Source organism: Athene noctua, chromosome 1, assembly GCF_965140245.1.
Source record: "Athene noctua chromosome 1, bAthNoc1.hap1.1, whole genome shotgun sequence".
NCBI lineage: Eukaryota > Metazoa > Chordata > Aves > Strigiformes > Strigidae > Athene > Athene noctua.
The window spans coordinates 154,369,222-154,390,489 of NC_134037.1; the positions used below are offsets into that span (position 1 = coordinate 154,369,222).

The 21,268-nt window shown below is 38.0% G+C and overlaps 1 protein-coding gene across 7 annotated transcripts in view; it reads right to left on the reverse strand.

Annotated features, from left to right (window-relative positions):
• Positions 1 to 8,046: 8,046 nt before the first annotated feature.
• The window catches only part of SAMSN1 (SAM domain, SH3 domain and nuclear localization signals 1), a 97,859-nt gene continuing 84,637 nt past the window's right edge, over positions 8,047 to 21,268 (reverse strand). For 6 of the 7 annotated variants that reach the window (XM_074901897.1, XM_074901905.1, XM_074901925.1 and 3 more), the window contains 3 exons: positions 19,376 to 19,582; positions 18,199 to 18,349; positions 8,048 to 9,278 (listed from right to left, as the gene is read on the reverse strand). In XM_074901897.1, the coding sequence (XP_074757998.1) occupies positions 9,073 to 9,278; positions 18,199 to 18,349; positions 19,376 to 19,582 (564 nt within the window). In that variant the 3' untranslated portion in view covers positions 8,048 to 9,072. Of the gene's footprint in view, positions 9,279 to 18,198; positions 18,350 to 19,375; positions 19,583 to 21,268 lie in introns of all 7 variants that reach the window. The other variant, XM_074901943.1, reaches the window with a different exon arrangement.

Sequence of the window (21,268 nt, forward strand, 5' to 3'; positions counted from 1 at the left end):
TAACTCTAGTAAGTTAAACAGTTTAATGGAGTTTGATGTTTGCAATAGCCATAAAGTGGTAAAGATCACCTTTAGGAAGACTTAAGCACTGAAGTAGAATGAAGCAGTGAGTCAGGATACTCTAATGCATTTAAGACACTCTAGTTCTCAGACTGCAATAGTAAGAAAGTGTTTCATAGGCCTTAGAGACACAGGTGAATTTTACCCAGAAAACTAAGCATTTTCCAACAGTTTTGTATGTGGTATAATTATGTTCTCAAGTTTTAGCATGTTTTTTTTATATTCCATGAGCCTCAGTAGTGGTAGCATTGGGAAAATTGCACTGTAGCACTGAACACTGTCTGCCTACAGCAAAGACAAAGATCATAAATGACACAGAGGCACAGAGCCCCTGTTAACCTTCGGTGAATTAAGGTTTGTCAGTACACTCTGTGAAAGCAAGCTTTTCTCCAGCTAGGTCTTTGTACAGCCATGTATGTTTTCTTTTCTACAGAGAGAAAATGACCACTGTAGTCATTTTATAACTATCATCAGCTTCAGAAAGACTCTAGAAGCATCTGGTAGGGCCAGAAATGTGATTCATGGTGTCAGCCACTACCTTTCACATTATTTTTCACTCAAGAAGTGAGTTTAAACAGCCTCACAAATACTAACAGTTTGGATATAAGCCTGACTTGGTGTGGTCAGCAGCTGCAATGGCCACTGGATGATGCCCTGAAAGGTGATCAATGATCCATATTGGTTTTTATGGTTTGGTTGGTTGGTTGATTTTAATTAGCAATATAATTATTAACATCTGAGAAAAGAAGCATTTCTCTAAGTTCAGTGATTCACCTGTATTTTCCTGATTTACAAATATTCTCATTTAAAGTGTCATGCATATGCCTCTTTCACAGACCACTATGTCAGACTTCTAACCACTTGCCTTTTCTTTCTACAACATTGATGGTCCTTTGAGTTAGTGATGCTTATGCAATTTCAGATGAGAGCTCCCAGTGCTCACGTGGTACCATTTCTTCCTGATTAAGCAGAACAAGTGAGCACCTGATTGACTTTTACCATAAATGCTGACATTCTGCAGCCAAAGGGGAGAAGGGAAAAAAAATCTTTGATAGTGTTTAAAGCACACAGGCCATTTTCAGCAAGGATTTCCATTTCAAGAGAGTTGTTAGTGTAGTCTTGGATTAGTGTATGCATCGAAAGCTTTACTTAGGAAGATTTTCATCCTTTGAGGCACACACATACTAAAACTCTTTGTTGTTCTGAATCTGTATGATTATATGCTGAATATTGAATATTTTTAAAAGCTTTATGCAGCCACACTGTGACATCTCACCAATTTTAGCCAACCTTACTCTTTCTTTTTTTTTTTTCTTTTCTATTTTTTTTTTTTTTTTACATTTTCTAAAATAAAACTTTTAGCAAAGACTTTTAGCAATTTAGAAGTTCTTTAGTGCCAGGCAACTGAATTGCTGAGATGCTGATTTAAAAAAACCCAACAGGTATCTTATGCTGATTTTGTTTTAGAACAAGCTGACTAGCTGCAATTGAGGTTAATTGACCTTTATAATGGATACACAGGACAGTACTAAAGCTGTATACATAAACTGCAAGTTTATTTGAAAGCAAATTGTGTTAATTGACATTCATTGTGCATCTTTCTGTTGTTTATTGCTAGTTGCTCATGTGAATAGTTTGTTGATATTATAGATAGGGCAAACATTTGTTTCAGATAAATAGGATTTTCAGTTGAATAGGTTTTAATTAAATGATCCCCTGTACTCTATTTTGAAACTGTGAAGTGCTTACCGTAGGTGGCTAATCCTGTTACCTAGAATCTTAAATTGTTGGATCACGTCTCACACAGATTTGTTTATTTTTGGCAAATAATGTCTAAATTCTCTGCCAGTTGTGCAAGATTTAGGTCTTTCTTCAGAGTAAAACATGAAATTATGATTCTGCACAGACTGAGTTTATGTGACAATTATAGGTCTGTCTCACAAAGCAAATCTGTGTTATAGTAAACACATATTCACTGCTGTATTAAAAGTATAAGTCAGACTATATGCAGCTTCTCTCGTATATGGGTCCTGTTCTGCTAGACACTCTGACATTGTTTTCCTTTCATAGATCTCACTAACCACCTGTAGAGCCTGGCCAATATAGCCGCAGTTTTAATGCTTTTTACAACATACTGTCTTTTTGATCCCTTAACTAAGTTCTACATATGTCCACAAATTCAGTCCAAGCCAGTCAGTGCTCCCATTTTTTTTCTTTAATGAAGGGAAGCCATAGCTGACAAAGTCACTGGTCACACAACCACTTCCAGTAACGAGGGCTTTCCCTTCACTCTGAAAGCAAAATGAGAAAGCAACCCCTCTAAAGCCCCAGATAGAAGCCTTTTCTAGGTTACAAAGCACATTTTGCTTAACCAAGTTAAAATGAGCTAAAATTGATAATATATTTTGTCTAAAAATAAAGCAGAACTAAGAAGACAGGTAGATGTCCTGTAGGCATATTCATAGCATTTACTGAGTGGTGCAGAGCTATCAGTTACTCTAACAATCTTCTACCTCCTTTTGATACTTCATCACTGTCTTTAAATAGTCATGTAGCTAGGCAGATAGGCAAGGAAATAAAATAAGTATTTACTGTGTATTTTTACCACAAAGGTATTTAAAGAGAAATAGCTGTTCTTCCAGTAAGTTATGTTTTATTTTAATATGTCAGTGTAAAGAATGGTACTAGTCATTCACCTCATGTTAAAGATGAGAGCAAACTTAGGAGGCAAAGTAGTTAGGTAATATACAGAGAGACTTCTCTGAAAGCATGCAAGTTCCTCAGTTATGCTGTATTCATTTTTCTCTAAAGCGTATTTTGCCCACATGAGTGGCTTTCTCTTTCCATTTGTTTTACATTTGCACTCTGTGAAGTGTAAGGTTATTGCTGACAGTATTTTAAGCAGCGCTTTCCCTGGAGGATGTTTTCTTGATAGCCAGCAAGGGACTGCTCTCTAACATGATGGTGAACATTTCAGAGAGATTTGTGATATAATGTGTGTCACAGGCACAACTTATAAGTACCTTGCTTTTTTTCACAGAAAAATGGTGAAAGGCTGAGACCTGATTTTCAGCTCTGACTGAGATAACCAGCTCCAGAAGCAGTCACTGAGACCTGCACTGAGTAGTGGGCATCCAAGCAAAGCACGTCAGTATTGTCCAGATGAGGGTCCTTCAAAAACTGAGAGAGTAGAAGCAGCAGAGGCTGTCTGTCATGGCAGTGGAGTATATAATGCTGTATTCAAACTCAATCCCAAATCACCAAGTACCTCTTAATGCTTGTATGTTGCTATGATTCACACAGTTTGCTCCTTCTGCAGGAAAGCTAAGGCTTAGGAATGATTCAAGTTGAAATCCTCCCATGTCTTCCCTTGGCCATGTGGACATGACTGGTAGCCAAAGAGTGTCAACCAGCTTGTCCACAGTCTGTCAAAACTGCCCTACGGCCCTGCACACTCGACCTGTCTCTGTGTCCCAGTGCTGAGTTGCACAACATGTCTGCACCTCTGATGTTCCACCCTAAAAAATCCATGTATGGCACACAACAGGAGGGCCCTTCCATATGTGGAGAGCACCTCCAGAAATCATGACTGAGGAAGGGAGACGGGTATGATGGAAAACCTGGTTTGATTGGCATCTATAATGGGGAAGTAATGGGACAGCAGTAAGGGTACATCTAACCCTTACTCACTGTGAGCACAGAGAAGCCATGGAGACTCACACTTTGAAATTTGAGATCTCTGAACATGGATCATTTGAGAAAGGCCAGGGTTTGCCACAGCCCCATGTCAGAGCACCAGTGAGTAGGGGGGCATTAATGTAGTTGGTTGGCATGGGGAATGGGCCTTAGGAGGTGAGGACATGTGGGCTCTGCCCAGGCAACACACACATTGTGGGACACTGGCCAGGTTTAAATTAAGCAGCCAAGGTATGAGAATTGTTAAGCAACACCACTTGCCCTCCAGCCCTCTTGTGCATGACTTCCCATTTGTGCCTGACTTCCTGACACAGGGAGATTTTCTATGCCTTTGCTGTCAGCAGACAGATCTTATGCCTAGCAAAGATTGCTAGGCAAGTCAGACCAAATTCTGCCTAGCCACAAAAAATGAAATTACTTTCTCAGATCCCCCTAGCCTAGCACGGACCTCTTCCCGCCTGTTTTTGTCCATCTAGGGAATACGTATTTCCCAAGAAATTCAGGTTCACTTCAGTTACTGCTGTTTATTATGTATACGTGATGTGACTGTAGATTTAACAGCTGTGTTTCACTGAATGTATTACTATCCCCCAGTCCCTTTTGTCATGTGCTTGTAGTGGCATTTCTTGGCCTTCTCTAGACAGGAGGAAATAGAAGATTTGACACCACTTTTGTTGCTCTTCCAGTGAACAGTCAAGCCCTTCTTCTAGGGCTAGGTAAAATATAGAGCTTGACAAAATCGATGGCTGGTTGTTAGTCTGTGGCAAGGCTGCTAGCTAGTGCCATCTCTCAGGACTTCAGAGGCAGCTGAGGAGCCACAGGCTGATGGGTTCATCAGGTAAGACAAACACTGTAGACATATAAACTGGATGCTCTACACAACCATATTATAGTCTCTTCCACATTCTCCTGAGCTGTAGAGAAAAATGTGCTCATTGCCTACCAAGAAGCAATAATCATGAATGCAAGTGACACCTCATGCAGGAACTCCTAGACGAAAAGAAGACACTTATACCATCCTACGTAACATATTCCGGGAACTGACCATAGAATGTCATTGCACAAAGCAGTAGTACAACATATGCAGCCAGCAGACATCAGAGCATGATGCAAATAACTTCTTCAGTGGCTAACATAACCCAAAACCCAGCTCTGAGCTGTGAAAAAGAAACAGAGGGTTTGCCATGCTGTTACTAGATGTGTTGGAACCACCCCTCTGACACAAAGGAAGTCTCAGCCATCAATGATGACATGTGACTAAGTTGCAAGGCTGCCACTGAGGCTGTCTTAGGACAACCACAAAGCTGCTAATGTGACCCAAGGCAATGAAAGAGTTTATAGAATGTTTTTCCTTAACTCTTGAAACCACAGATTTATGTGTGTACATATGTGTGTATCTGTGGGCAGAAAGAACTGTATTGACCTTGGCTTGATGGAACAGTTAATTTACAGGGAAAGGGGCTGGTTGTACTCATCCTGTGAACCTAATGACGTTTAGAAACTGGCCAATCTTGTTCACAACACCCAAGGTATCCTTTTTATTTGCAGTATTGCATTGTGCTCTCTGAATCATTCTTTTCTAATGGCTTCACCAGTGTGATGCAGATCACCTCACAATGCCAGAAATTTTTTTAATTGCCACTACCTGGGAGTAAGTGCTATGGTATAAAGGCCCCTCTTATATCATAACTAGTGGGCTGTGGGCTTCCTTGCATCACAGGAGACTGGCCACTCAGTGGTAGGATTGGTGAAGTATGGGACAGATAACGGGTCGATCAGGTGCAGGGAAAATTGTCTGGACTGCTGGCCTCAGAGGATTGTGCAAGTGCTGCAAAGCCCAGCTGGCAGCTGGTAATTAGTTGAGTCCCTTGGAGAGCAGTCTCCTTCAGAATTTCCACAGACATGCCCATGTTCTGCCTTATGCTTCATGTGCTCATTCACACCTCAGCAAAATGAATGCAAACCCCTCCTTGTTGCTAGACTCGTCACTGATGCATTTATGCCCTCTGACTTTCAGAAGTTTTGTTACAAAACCCAGAGAGAAGGATGCTGACTCCCGGGATCTGCAGGCTAGTCTGTGTGGATCACAGTGCTGTGATCTGGCACTCTGATACCCTCTTTTATGGTAGAGCAGCCCTCCTTTAACGTGATGCTAGCTGTTAATGGCAGTCAAACAGTGCTAAGCATGAGGCAGTGCCGCTAAAAGCAACATTAACTTTGACCAGAGGTGGTTCTTCCCTGGGGACAAGGGCCCCTGCCACCACCTGAATTTTTCTGTGGGTCACCTAAGTCTTTTCGAGTCCCCGGCTTTCTGCCGGGGCAGGTGGCAGCACACGTGCCAGCAGCCAGCCCAGCGCCACAGCCCTGGGGGGAAGTCTGCTGCACCTACACCAAGGAGGCCCTCTGCGTCAGGGGAAGTCCTCACCAGCTAAAGGTGAGTAGGGCTAGCCTTGTTAGCTTCTCCTCTACTATTACAGGCTGGTTTTGCATCTTTCTGTACGCTTTATAACTGCAGGAACACTGGACTCTCAGTTATCTCCAAACAAGAGACTTACAAACCTTATAGTCCTCCTTAATCGTAGAGGAAGGTTAAAAATAAAAAGAGACATGACACCATTGAGCAAGTGACAGAGAGGAACAAAACCTCTGCTGCTTGCTTCTGTTCCCTGTCTCTGGGACATTTTAAAGATTCCTCAAAAGTGGCTCAGATCTCCACCAGAATTTCTCCAAGAGTTCCTAGAGTTATCTTTTATTCAGAATACCCAGCACTAAAGCTGGTCGGAGAACTGTTTGTGCTATTACAGTTTAATTCATGATCAGTGTGATTAATGAGACCACTGAGAGATGAAAGAAGGTTGGTCATACTTCTTGTAGGAAACACACTTTTTTTTTTTCTTTGTGGTACAAAATTTCCGCATTTCTTTTCTCAGAATAGCTCAAGAGAACAGAAGCCTGCCAGTTTGAGATCTAATCTGCTCTGCCTTTGCAGGAAGTTACAAATGTCTTGAACAAGCTTTCAGTTGACACATTTCTCTAAACAAGAAGCCCTTTGGACAGAGCCTTGCTGATTGGAGACAGGAGTGGTTAAACTGCAGTTCATGCCCATGGTTACCAACTACTTAACCTTACCCCTTTATCCTCTTGCCATCAGCCCAAGTTAAGCAGGGTTTGATTTCTGTAAAATAATAGCAGCTGTTGGGTATTTTGCTCTGTTGAAAGCCTTGCCCATCTCACTGTAATTAGTTAGAGAGACCTATTTTTGTTTGCAAATCTATGCAAATAAACATTTCTCAGACTATTTATATCGCAATACACCTTTGGTCTCTGTGGTTGTTAGTACTTGCCCAGATAACTTAGCTGTTTCTTGACAGTCATATCCATATGTAAACTCACTTCAACATATGGTTATAAGTTCAGCAGTCTTGGTCTAGATAGAAGCAACCTGAAGATTAAGCTTCTCTGCTACAAAGGCCAAAAGGATAAGCTCCTCTTAGAGGAATTCAAGCTGACTTTAGTCCTTCTCTAGAATGAGGAGACAATAGAAGCCAATCCAAATACATTGTTTCAGAAGTTATTAAAGTCATATTAAATAAAGTCAGTACTGCATGTCATGACATACTACTGGTTAGAAAAGCATTAAGAAACAAATATAGCTGCTTGATACAAGTTCTCACATACTTCATCATGTCAAGGGATTCTGCATCCCCACCATACCTGGCAATACAGGGTCATTGCTGCTAAATAATGATGATTGTTGCCAGTGTAAAAAGTAAGTTAAAACCAGAAACAGCTCCCATTCCTATTTATTTTTTTTCTAAACAGAGTTTATTTACTTCAAATCTTTGAAATCTAGTTAATGCAATTTTCTAAAATTGCCATTTTTAAACTATAGCCTTCAAAGCAGATCTGTGTTTTAGGAGTGTGACAACAGTAGTCATTTGAGGGGTCATGAAAACTACAGAAAGCATTTCCATTGGAAAAAAGAAAAAGAAAGGGAGAAAAACTTTCCATTTGTTTATAGCTTCTTCAGAAATACTCTTCTTGGAACTTTCCATGTTTCATCTCTTCTAAAGCTCATTTTCTTTTAAGTTGTTAATAATATGTGGAAATTTTTTAACATAAATTTAAAATGCCTTAAATTATGAAAATTGTGTGACTAATTAGTGAGCAAAAAGTTTCTCTGTTGATTTGATACACAGATTATTATGCATGATAAAAATACTCAGTGGAGTTGCCATTTACTGTGTTAGTTTTAAAACAGATCAGTCTTTGAAATATAATGACCACATTAAAAATCAAGTAGTTTTTAAAGGGCTCAAACATGATTCTGTTTATTGTTGAAGGAAGTACTCTAAAAGAAGACAGGCAGTTAAAATGTGTATGCCAGTGCAAAATATATTGGAAAATGACAGTAAAATTTCATATGGAAGACAATAGTGCACAATAACCTTATTAGCTTCTGTTTTGTATACAAACAAATACTCTATTAACAAACCTCACAGCACGCACAAAAAACAAGACCTTCACAAAAAAATGATCATAAAAGCATACCACTGATACTGATTTTTTTTTCTCCAATCTTGCATTCTCTATATAGTGCTTGGGAAGAATGAGAACAGGTGTGAAAATAACAATAAAGAAATTGCCAGTGCTTAAGCCATTCAGATGGCTACATTCTCTCAAAGATAATGAACACAGAGAGCTTGATTCAGATTCACACTACAGTTCTTTCGTACCTCCAGGATAAAGTGTAGGAGATGATAGCCTACTTTAGAGCTCATTTTAGAGAAGAATGACATGAAACACCTTTAATATTAATGACAATTAGCTTGGTACTTTTCAAAGTAGGATGTGAATGTAACCACCTTTTCATTATGATGATATATCAGTGAAAATACTTTCTATACAAATATCAGCAAAACACACCTGAAAATAGAGACAGTGTGATTAATCCATATATATTTAAAATAATTATGTACAATATTTACATTTTGAACAGTTCCAGAAATTAACATGTCCAGATTATGTGCCACTACCTAAACCAATTCCCTAATATTATAGAAAATGCATTTGCTGTACAATTATTTATAAATAGTTATGTATAAACTTTTTCAGTGAAAAGAAAAGCATGAGATATTCTTATTATCAGCTAACATTTAGCTATCAAGTCTCCACATATTAAACAGTCTAGATCATCATACAGCACACAGAAGTAGATTTTTGATGTTGAGAATATTTTGTGTTCCGCTTCTGTGCCATGATCCTGGCAAATCTGATTGTTTTTTCTGAAAATCTACAGAAAGCAGCAAGACTGAATCAGTTTGGTTCAGTGATTGTTACTGACTGCACCATGTCAGACAGACTTTCTGGGTCTACTTCTTCTTTACCATTATCTGAATTTTCTGATGAGATGTAACAGCCAGAATCTCTTGGGCAGTCATTTAACTGTGATTTGTCAAGGCCGTGGTGGGGGCTTAAGCTCCGCATCTCCTGAGCACTTTCACTTTTCTGCTGTTGTTCAACTAGAAAGAACAGAAAAAAGAAAGAAAAATATTGTCAAAATAAGTATCCTGGGAAAGAGTTTGAGGTAGTAACATGATTGATCTTGAAGAGCTGGAGAAACAGAGCTGGTAATGTACACATGACTTGATCAATATCAGAAGCAGAAACCTCAGCATCAAAGAACTAAAAATACTATTACCTGAGTATAACAACTTCCAAGCTGATGTTGAGGTTGGCTTTGATCCTGCATTATGTTGCTCAGAGATGAATACTGGAGACTTTGGCCTCATCCTTTAGAGTGAGGTCCTTCAGGCTGTCCACAGGTGCAACAGTCCACCATGTGTGGTCATCATGCCCACAGGAGAGATGGCAGCTTTGCCCTTCCACATTTATGTATTCCAGACCCTGCTCATGCAACTAATCATGCAGCCTACTACATCTCGTTTGTAACACACTACATTATAGATGTTGGGTCTTTTGAATGTAAAACCCGTTTTACCTACTCTGTGTACTGTGTAATGATATATAATGCACTGTTCTTTAGAAGTGCTCAGCATAAAGATATGGCAATCAGGTTTTCTAAAGCACTGGACTTTTCAGTGGAAGTGGGTGGCTCATGGAAACTTCCTAAGCTTAGCTTGATATCCAAAAGGTTATTTTCTAAAATGCGCAGACCTCAGAGAAAGCTAAGATGCCTAACTCCTGCTGTATAGTCTTGAACACTGTTCCAAATTTAAGCAGAAAAAAATTATCTTGAAAATAATTTGTCCTTGTTTAGCTGCTGTATGACTAATCCATTGAAACTCAAGTTTGCACTCGGCGACGATACCGACAGACCTCTCAAAAAAAGCTCAGCAAGCTGGTGCCTTGCAGACAGGATATACCTGTACAACATGAATCTAATATATCTTGTGGTTGAAGTTTGTGTTCATATTTCCTGGTTGTGAAATACATGATGTTTACTCACAGTAAATTTCTTGAGAAAACAAGCTATAAAATACAAAATCTTTCCCTTTCTTACTTTATTTTTTTTGTTATCACCTCCTGTAATGGTATTTTTACTTCAAACTGTGGCTTGCTTTCCAAACAAAATATAAGGAACAAATCTCACAGGAAACAGATGGTTTTACCTCAGATTTTAGCCCTTCAGAAAAATAGTACCTTTTTGTTTTTGCAAAAAAAGTTTCCTTATTTCACTTGACTTGTTACTCCATGGTTAATTATCATAGAATCTTTAGTTAGATTTAAGCTGTCTCAGTTCAAGTCCAGGCAGAATGGAAATCCTAATACATGAAGGGTTTTATCCTTCTCCAAAATCTAAATCTGGTTTAGCTCCCAGAATTATAACATTTCTACAAGGCAAATTTGTACTGACATTTGTTTCAATTGTTCTAAGTTATAAGATCTGGTAAAATGGGAAACATGTCAAATTTAGATTATTAATTTTTTTAGTACTGTGTTGTATAACTAAGAATAAATTAAAAAAGAAAAATTGAAATGTTTCACTCTGAAAATATTGAAATCAAACAGCAGAAGGGTCAGTACCTTTCTTAATTGTGTGAGATTTCAATGAACTTATTTCCAAAGCATTTTGATACACTGAAAAACATTTTTAGGTGTTGAGGGAAGTCTAGATTTGTTTGGACAGATTAATACTATTTAATATTTTCTAACTTTCAATTGCCTAATTAAGTTAATAAATTAATCTGATTTTTGAAGACAAGAATCCAAAGTCTCAATTTAATAATTTTTGCTTTAAGCCTGAGGTTATAGGCATAACCTGATGTATTTAAAAAATAATAATAAAAATTACTTCAAATACTTTCCAAGGAATAGGAGTCCCACCTTGTTCCCAAATAAATAAATGGTTAATTGCACTTGTGTGAAAGAGTATAACTTTCAACAGATTTAATTGATATCTGTAACTGTTTGATCTCCTTCTCACCTTACAGAACATAGTTTGTCATGTCAAATGTTATCTCTCTTTGCAGGGAAAATATTTGATCACGTAGGGTCCAATTGATTTCTGATTTAAGTCAGGAAGGAATTACAAAAGGCATTACACCAGTGAAGGTGTTACTGCTGCTATTAGTAGCAACAGATGTAGTTTAGCACAAATAACAGCAGATGCCCCAGTAAAGCCTTATCTAAACTGTGTCCTTAGCTCCCTGCACCCATTCCACCAGCACCAAGATGACCCATGTCTTGGTCACTGTGGGCTGACAGAGCTCAGCCCGTGGATGGGTGAAATTGTCTTGTGTGGCTGCAGGCAGGGCTCCCCTGCCTTCTTCTGTAATCCTTCATCAGCCTAATGCTGCTTGCTGGTACTTTTATCAGCTTCTCTAGCATCATCTGCTGCCCTGGCAAGCAGTGACCTAAAAAAGTGTTAATCCTGTTTACATTTTCAAGGTCAGATAGGAACCTCCATCCACTTTGCTTTACAGTGGAAAGAAGACCAAGTATCTAGTGTATTAAATGGAAAATGCAGTTTCAGTCAGTGTATTAGTGCCCTGTAACTAGTTGTGCTAATCTGAGTATTTCCTATGTGAAAAACAGATCCTAAATTCTTTTGCAGTGATGTCTTTCTCTTGTACATTTCAGGGAAAAAGACAGAGACAAGCCTGGAACTGAGATTTTTTAAAAAAATCTGAATTTAGGTCAGTTAGGAGAATAAGAAATTTCTATTTAGAAAACAAACAGGAATGTAAAATTTCTGTCTCCTCCCATAACACTAGAAGACTTTTTTACATGAAAAACTGAAAACCAAAAATGTTCAGGTGTTTGAGACAGTAAAATTATTATATTTTCTACTTTTCATTCTGAGCATAAAAAGTTGAACCTCCTCCCTATTTATGATGAAAAGACTGAAAGCAAACTTTGGCACTTTCTTCTTTTCCTCTATTTAAAGCAGCTTTAAATATTATGCAGTAGCTACTAAACCGCTTGAAGGGGATATTGAGTATTATAAATATATGTAGCATACAACTTTAAACATTGCTTCACAAGAAAAGGAACTATGCTTCTTTTTTTTTTTTTTTTTTCCTTTTCCTTTTTCTATTTTAGCTTTTGTCTCTTACTTTCGGTTCTACTTCATTCCTTCCTCTAACATGTACATGTTCATGTTCCACATTAGTAAAGGTAAGTTTGCTGTCTTAATCTTTTAGACATCAGAAGATACAATGCACAGGAAACAGGAATTGATAAAATTAAGCTGCTGTTAGATGTTGCAGAATCATCAGAAATAACTATCTTATCAACAAATGGATATCCTTTCATATTTCTATAGTAAAGCAGTTTCATATAAGATAAATAGCTTTCAGTCACTGTTGTCTATGATATGGCCAGAAGAGTCCAAGATATGCATCATTTTGACACATATATTTTAATACTGCTTTAGAAGGTGGGATTATATTCAGACTTCTGAAAAAAATATGAGGCCTTTAGCTTTGGTAATAGATGTGTGATGCATACTTATCTTCCTTGATATTTAGATCTTTGAAATGAATATTTGTTATTCAGTGACATAGATGTGCATGACACATGCAGGGATAGATGCCTTTTTTCTTTCAACAGCTTTTTTTAAATGAGTTTGAAGTCCTGTTTAGGAAAGCACTTTAATCGTAGGTTTAAGAAAATTCAGCTCAAGAATGTACAGAGGTCACACTGACATAACTGTGTGGTTATGTCAGTTTAAACCAGATGAGGGGCAGGAAGATTGGATTTTGTCTTGGAAAGAAAGAAGGCCACCCAGCAGCAAGCCATAGTTCATAACTCTGAGAGTTTGCCTTCATGAGTTTTGTCCAGGAGAACTGGGGTAGGAGCATGATGCTTTAGGATGAGTCACTTGTGTGTCTTCCTGGAAGGTGCAGTGGTGACGTACTGAGCAGCACCATACAATAATTAAATACAAAAAAGTGTGTCTTCAAGGCTGAAGGTAGACCTCCTAAGTACGTATGAAGGCCATGTATCAACCTGTACTGTCTGTACCAGTTAGACCCTCTAAGTGTTAAAATGAAATGAAAACTCACAAAGCATCAAACTCAGAAAGGATCATTTTGAAGCACTAAATGGGGATACTTCTTGAAAAAGAAGCAGAGAAACCTGAAATGGTTCTGTACATACATGCAATACTCTGGGGACTCGAAGGAGTAAACTGTTGTGGATATTTACAGACATACAACTTAAAAAATTTCACTCACTGAAATCAGTGGCATAGCTTTTCAAGGAGGGATACTAAACTGATGTGAGAGGAGAGTCTATGGTGAAAACAGAAATGAGAAGCTTCTTTTTTCTCTAAAAATCTGGAAGCAAACAGATATGCTTAAAAAAAGGTGAAAAATACTAATAGTCATGCAACGATGTGTTTCCTTGTGAAATCTGGAAATATTATGTCCAGGTCAATGAGTTGTACCACAGTACAGAAGGGAAGATTGTCTTTGAGCACAATTTGACCTTGTCATGATATTGTGTAATCTCACGTATTTAAAGGGACTGCCTAGTGTAAAATCATACTCTTGATGAAAGGTCCTCATGTAAGGAATCCAACCAAGAAATGAAAGTTGGTGCCCTCAGCTATCTACTGTCTCACTGTCCAAGTACAATAAACCTGGAACAAACCTTATCTGGTACTGGCAGTAGGATTTAGACTATGATCTGGCATTTAAATATGAAAATTAAAATAAGGAAGTGGATTTGGGGAGATAAGTGCAAAATATTATCCCCCAAATTGCACATATGCAACTTTTTTTTTTTTTTTCTTTTCTATAAAACGAACTGTATGCACATATCCAGTGAAGTCTAATTCTTCTTTAACTCAGAATAGCTTTGGACTAATGTAACCCATTGGACATCAGGAATGAACCTCTTGACTTACATCATATAAGTGAGACAAGAATCAAGGCTATTATATACACACAAAAACATTTGTCTGGGAAGCGGTCAAGAAAAAAGTTCCAAACTTCTTGTATTACTTTATTCATTAACCATCCAGCAACTGTTTCACTTTAAAAATAGCATCCTACAAAAGCACAGACATCCATCTCCTGTCTAGAAGCCATCTGGGAGAAGAATGGATAGCTATTAAGAAATACGTTATGAAAAAGGGCTTTTTTTTTTTTTTCCTCCCCAGCCATGAATTCATGGAAACCAATCATTTTGTCCCAAATATATAGGTCTGATCAACTTATAGAAAATCTAAAAAGAGATCTGGGAAGGGAGGAGGATCATGAGGAGCTTACAAGACCTTGCAGTACTAGGATAGCCTTGCTACCTGAAGTATTTGAAAATGGTAAATTTGGGCCTGGACTCCCAGGAAATGCAGGAAGAAGATACTGCAGTACCAGAAAGCAAAATCTGCTTAAAGAACCACTATGTGGTAGCATTTGCTAAATAAAACTTACTTTTTAGTTCCTGGTATAAGAAGGATAATTTTTTTCCTTTCAAATTCATTCAGGTCTAAATCAAATGTAAGATGTAAAAATTCTCACTGCCAGAAATCCTACATTTTGGATGGCTTTAAGAAGCGTATAACATGGAAACTATTGCTGCTCATCTTTTGGTTAGAAAACTCAATAGCTGTTTATTCTGCAACATGAATTATATAGTCACAAATATGAGGCATGAAGAAATCACTTAGTATAACATACAATAAATGTAAAGAAAAAGCCAAGGAAAGAAAAAGAAATTAAAAGCCCTGTAAAAACATTTCACAATATCAGATATCACATTAAAGAAATAGTAAATCTTGTTTTACATCATTTGTAGTAGAATATAATAAATATAGCTATGTTCCAGTATGCTTGGCTGTTCTGAATAATAGCAGAGTCACAAGAACCCAGAAACCCTTGCGTTTCAGCTCTGGACCATACCTGAGGCTCCACCGTTAATCAAACATGTACTTCATGGAAGCACAAATGTAATGCAAAGACATGGAAGTCTTCCAAACTCTGTGAGAAAGATGGGCTTAGAACAGCAAATATGGTCTATGGCCTTAGTATATTTTCACATAAAGCTTATAAAATGAGTGAACTTTTACCTGGAAAAGTGCTGAACTTATATCTAGAATACTCTTGGCCAGTAAACAGATTACCTTGTAGCTGTGGGTAATTATGCTGCTCACTTCTAAGCAATGCAGAAAATCAATTTTAATTAAAAAATCATTTATGCTGGACTGAGTAATGCCCATTTAGGAAAAAAAATATTGACCTAGGAAAGTTGAGTTCAGATGCAGAATTCACTTTCACAGTAGCACCCAGCTCTTTCAACCTAATTTTCCAATCCGATTGACAGAAGGACAAAAAGGTCAAATGATTTGGATGAAGTCAGACTCATGCTGAGCTTATCCTCAAGATCATCTTGACTCCCCGTCTTTCGTTATAACGACTTAACAGATAGCTTCTATCAATTTTAGTCTTTAGTATCTTCCTTTTTAGAGCAGGTTGTTAAATTCTGTTCTGTCCCTACCAGTCACATGACAAATGCTATGAACCTTTGGCAACAAGACAAGGCAAATATTTGATTCAGTCCTGATTCAAGACAGTAACCCAAACCAGGAAAGTATTTATGCATGGCTCATCTTAAAATATACATGAGTCTTATGAAACATAACTAGACTTAAATGAACGCTTGCAGAAGATGTGGTATATAAAGATGTCTTGGTTCTGGTCCCTGTGAGTATTCATAAATTCTGGGAATATTATTCTATGTAATTTGAATACTAGAAAGATTGGTTATACCTGTCTATGTGGATGAGAGGAAATATTCATTTATTCTCTTGATCTAAGATTACAGTGTCATCACTGGTTTTGAAGCATAGGCCACTTTATAAGATTTAATAATATTATTTCCAGAACTATTACAAGAATTTAAACTATTAGACTACCATACAGATAACATCACTGTTTTGCCTGGAGAACTGACTTGATGCCATGCTGCCAGTTAAGAAGAATCCTATTTGGATAATTAAAGTAAATTTATTAATTTTCAGTGTATAGGATATGTAAGGGCCTTGTTAGATTTGGTCCTTGCACAGGTGTATATAGAATATTAGGTGTTTAGACACCTTCAGAAAAAGAAAAACTCAGTGTCATCTTCTAAAAAGGTTAGGTGTCTAAGGCTGCTTGCTATGCTTTTTGTTACACGAGAAATATAAATAGTAAACCTATCCTCACTACTCCAGAATAGTTTGATGCTCGTGTGGTCTCTTAAAAACCATTATGTTTTGGTTTTGTTTTTCACACTGATGCAAAGCTGAAAAATTACAATCTAGCATTTTTGTGTGTGTATGTGTGTTAAATTTTGTTATGGAAAAAGACACACAGTAAAAGGTGCAGAAAGGCTAGTTACCAAGAAGTATACACAAATATACCCATATTCAGTTTAAGGGCAAACAAGGGAAATAAATGTCTTTTCAGGTGATTTCCAGCTAGATCCTTGCAATGCAATTCTTGGAAGATATAACCCTTTATTTCCTGTACTCACTCTTTCAATCTACATAAGGCAGCCCTTCAAGAATCCTGTTCTAGCTTGTCATCTTACAAAACTATAGATCAGAAAGAACTACTGAACCTGGTGGGCAAAGAAAACCCTTTTAATACCTCTCCAACATGTTTGCAAGGACCTTACTTTTCACTGGAAGCTGACTAAGAAGAGGAAAGACCGCATGTAAAAATGGGCTCCTGAAAAAGCCCAGACATACAGTAAAAACCAAGGTCAGTAAAGACAGAAAGAGGGGGATTAGAAAAGATCTGCAGGGAAAGCAGAATGGATGAGGGTGCCAAAGACATGCATAGAAACCCGAAGAGATTTATGTACTGAAGCACATAGGGTATATATGTACATACAGATATGTGCATATGTATGTACATGTACTGGAGTGATAATTGGAGAGCTACCTACCTACTGAGGAGATAAAAGTAGACACCTGACCAGAACTGGTATTAAAATATGCCAGGAAGACATTGCTTTTACAGTTTTCCTTTTTTTTTCTTTCAGATGCTTCTCAAATGCAAGTGCACATTTGATGAAATGACTGCTCAGCATAGGGGTAAGTATGTGCAAATATTAATGAAGAAGAAAACGTGTTTTGGCTGAGTGTCTAATTAAGTACATGCTTATCTGTAGTTTCTAGGAATTTGACATAATTTATTTAAAATTAAAAGTCAGGCTGGAAATATCATTAAAATATCATGAGAACAGAATTTTCTGTTCTGTGTCCTAGCTTTTCCACTCCCAGCAAAAGGAACAAGTGAAGAAAATATAATGGTGATCCATACACATACATAGTCACACACCCTACGATCAGCTTTCAGAAGCTGACCAGAAACTTGAGTCAGATTCGTTTTGAGAAGAGTGCAAACCAGCTCTTAGTATATGTTTATTTAAAAAACAAAACAAAACAAAGCAAACTTCCTACAAAAGAAACTGTTTTGGATAAGGCTTTAAGTATGGAATAAAGTGAGAGAAAGAAAAACTGTGTTCTTCTGCAGAATGTTGTTTAAAAAAATTTAAAGAAAAATATTTACTGTAGCTATTTGAAATAAGCTATGTTTTGGTTAAGATACTAGTGCAGAGTTTGGGAGTTTTATTTTCTGCTTTTGCACAGACCTTGTGACTTTTGGGAAGTCACTTAACCTCTCTGGGGGTTGGGTCCTCAACCATAAATAGTGTTGTTCTTAACCAATAGTTGCTACCAATCTCTAGTGTAGGACCTGTAAATAAATAAATTTTAAATCATTCATGTGTTACTAGTATAGTAATCATATACATATCAGGAAGAGACGTACGGTTTGCTGTCTGAACAAATAAGTAAACCATCTGACTCCAGGTTTCATATTTAAAAGAAAAATAATTTAACACATCAGTGTGAGAATCACTATTTCTTTACATTTATGTCTTCAGTTAAAACTTGCACATGAATCTTTACAAAGCTTAAGCACTTACTGTCATAGTCCTGTAGATTTTCAATTGCTGATAACAATCTTGCCCTGTCTTCTGGGTTTGAAATATTTAATTCGATCAGGTGACTCTCCTGTAGATCCTTTAAGTCCTCTAGAGTTTCATAGCCATTTAGCAAGAGGGTTGAGGCATATTCCTACAGAAAGAAAAAAGAAAATCCTCTCATGTAAACAAGCACTATGTTTGGTAGAGTAATAGGCACAATTTCTCTTTTACTTTTTTGTCAGGGTTGAAATGTGCTCCATTCTCCAGTCTGGTTGACCTGCCTTTGTCATAAAATTAGAGCTGGAGAGTAAGAGAGGACAGAGGAGGATATGTTTGGGTGTCCTCCTGGCCATCCCAGCATCTGTGTTTGAGTTGTCTAAGAGTCCAGCAGCAAATTGGATCAGGACAGAGCTCTGGCAGAAATTATTTAATCTGCCGAGTGTCTGGACTTCTGTGGGTCACCTCATGAGTGCCTCCCGCTCTGGGTCCAGGAAGGCCTCTGAGGTGGGGTATGCTCTGCCTTTGCACAGAGGGAGCCCCTCAATATAAGTGAGGGTGAGAAGCTGAGGGAGCCCTCAGCCATGCTGTGTCACACATGGCTCCCCTTGAGCTGTGTGTTGATGCAGTATGAAACTCTGTGCGTACTCCAGGGAAAGGAGTGTTTGCATCAGCACCAAAGCAATAACCGTTATTAAAAATGTTACCTGTAAATCATGACCTAATTATGCTTTGACACTCAGTTGAGAACTAGGGTTGCAGAGAGGAAGAGGTGCAACATGAGCATAGTGCAAAAAGACTATTGCTCCCTAAAGATCACGAGAAATTAGAAGCCCAAATTTTAAATGTTGGCACTGGAGCCAGGCTGCAGTCCTGTCCCTGAGGTATCCACAGTCACACACCTCCTACGCTTAGGCACACAATCGCAATCAGGTTACAGTGACTTGACAAGTCCCCACTGTGCCTCTTTGCATGGAGACTCAGCCTAACCAAATGATGTCGTAAAATGCAGTTCTGTAAGACACTCACATCAGATAAAAGACAGACACAAAGCTGCTTTGCTTTGCTGACAACAAAACTGCTGAAACCTGCCTTTCTGCTTCTGCCTGTAAATGACATCCAAACCCGAGCACACAGAAATTAAATGTTTCAAATACAGCTGGGAAACATGTTGGCTGACCTGCAGGTGGACACAGTCCAGGAGCTCTTGCAGTGTTTTAGGCTTGGTCCTTTTGCTTCCTCTGTGTGGCTTTATCTTTCTGGGTGCAGCTTCCTCTTCCAAGATAATATCCACATAAATGAACTTGAAGTTTCCTACTTTGTTGTTCAGCATGCCTGTCCATATGCCCATGGGGGTTTTACAGATGATATCTATAATGTCTCCTTTCTAGAACAACAAAAAAAAAGAACACCAATGCTTACACATCTGGTTTGTTATACGTAGCTTTTCCTCTATGGACCAAAACCAACACAGACAGCACAGAATCTTAACTAGTCAGTGTGAAATAACTTTTAAAAATTACCTAGATTTAGCTCCTTTGCTTTTATAAAATCCCAGCAAAATAATTACAGAAAATTGAGTTAGTCCTTATCTCCAAATCTTTATGATGGGGAGGTGAGCATAAGCAGCCTCTCACCTTTTTTGTGCTCCACTTGGTGGGTGAAAAGGGAGAGGATTGCATCAGCAATCAACTTCTTCCATGGATAGTGGTCATAGCTTTGGCAAAATGCAAGGGAGCACTGTGAGGTTATTTTTCAAATATGTGCCAAATTATTTAGACAGTAATCTTATTATCCAGCATCTCAAGGGTCTTCAAAACCTGATAGCTGAGCTATGTGAATGGTGCTCTCATACCCATTTTACAGTAAAAACCACTGGCCAGATTTCTCAAAGGCAATAAAGAACATTTAACTGTCTTAATATTTTCCCGTCTGTCCTCCCCAAAGGACTGACAGATTTTCCCACTATTGTTAATACAATTGACTGAGAAAATAGTGAAAAGCACCTCAGTAGACAGATCTAAAGGCTTCAGCTCTCCACACTTGTGCATTCACTCACAAATGTGAGTGCAAAAAAGAGTGACAACACAGCTACTTCAAGAAGGCTTTTTTGGTAAAGGTGTTCACAGCCACAATGTGGGAACCAAGGTCTCAGCTCAGCAAAACAGTCCCTCTGAGTAATTTTTGTAGTAAAAAGGCTCCTTTGTAAGTCATACCCCCTACACAAATTGCTCTCCTGATGTCAGAAGTCAGTCCTCTCTTCTGGACACATACCACAGAAATGATAAACATGTTGAAAGTCTTTAAAGAGTTATCGAACAAATCCCCATGTGCACACTTTGGCATTCTGTTACAAAGTTAAAAATCAAACTCTGTTAAAATACCTGTTAATATCTCCAAGACTTCTGAACGATTTCTGGTCTGGTCAAGAAACTGTAAGTAAAACGGTCACCCTAGTTTTGGTACAAACCCAAGTATGAGATTGAATGTGTTCCAGTGACCTGGTTTTGTTAGAATATGAAGCTCAGAGCTATGAGCACGTTTGAAATGGAAACTAAACAAACATTTGTTTAAAGCTCTATAAGCACACACATTATTCTACATACTCATGGAGGCTCAGGAACTTCAGATACAGATGCAGATCAGGATTAGGCAGTGGCTCTAAGCCAAACTGCAGACACACTTTGAATTCAGATTCAGGGTACTGAAATTTTGTGAGATAAATTTAGGGGATTTCAAACTTAAGTATTAGTTTATGAGTCTAAAATACACTGCCCCAGTGACTAAAAAAGGAACCTACATGAGCCAGGAGGGATTTGCTGTTCTGTGATCAGTTAAGCTGTTTTGAAAGAAGTGCCCTAGGTATGGGTGGAAGTGGAGGGCAAGTGGTGAAGACTGCAAGTACTGACAGAACAATGACTGTAATCTAAGCCAGCGAGGAGGAAAAGGAGACTTCAATGAGATACAGATGAGGATTTTGACAAAAAGAAAAGGCTGCAAAGAAGAAGAAAAGATGCTGAAGTGTAAGTATAATCTGGATATGAAGGTGTTTACAAAGAGGGAAAAGAAAGAA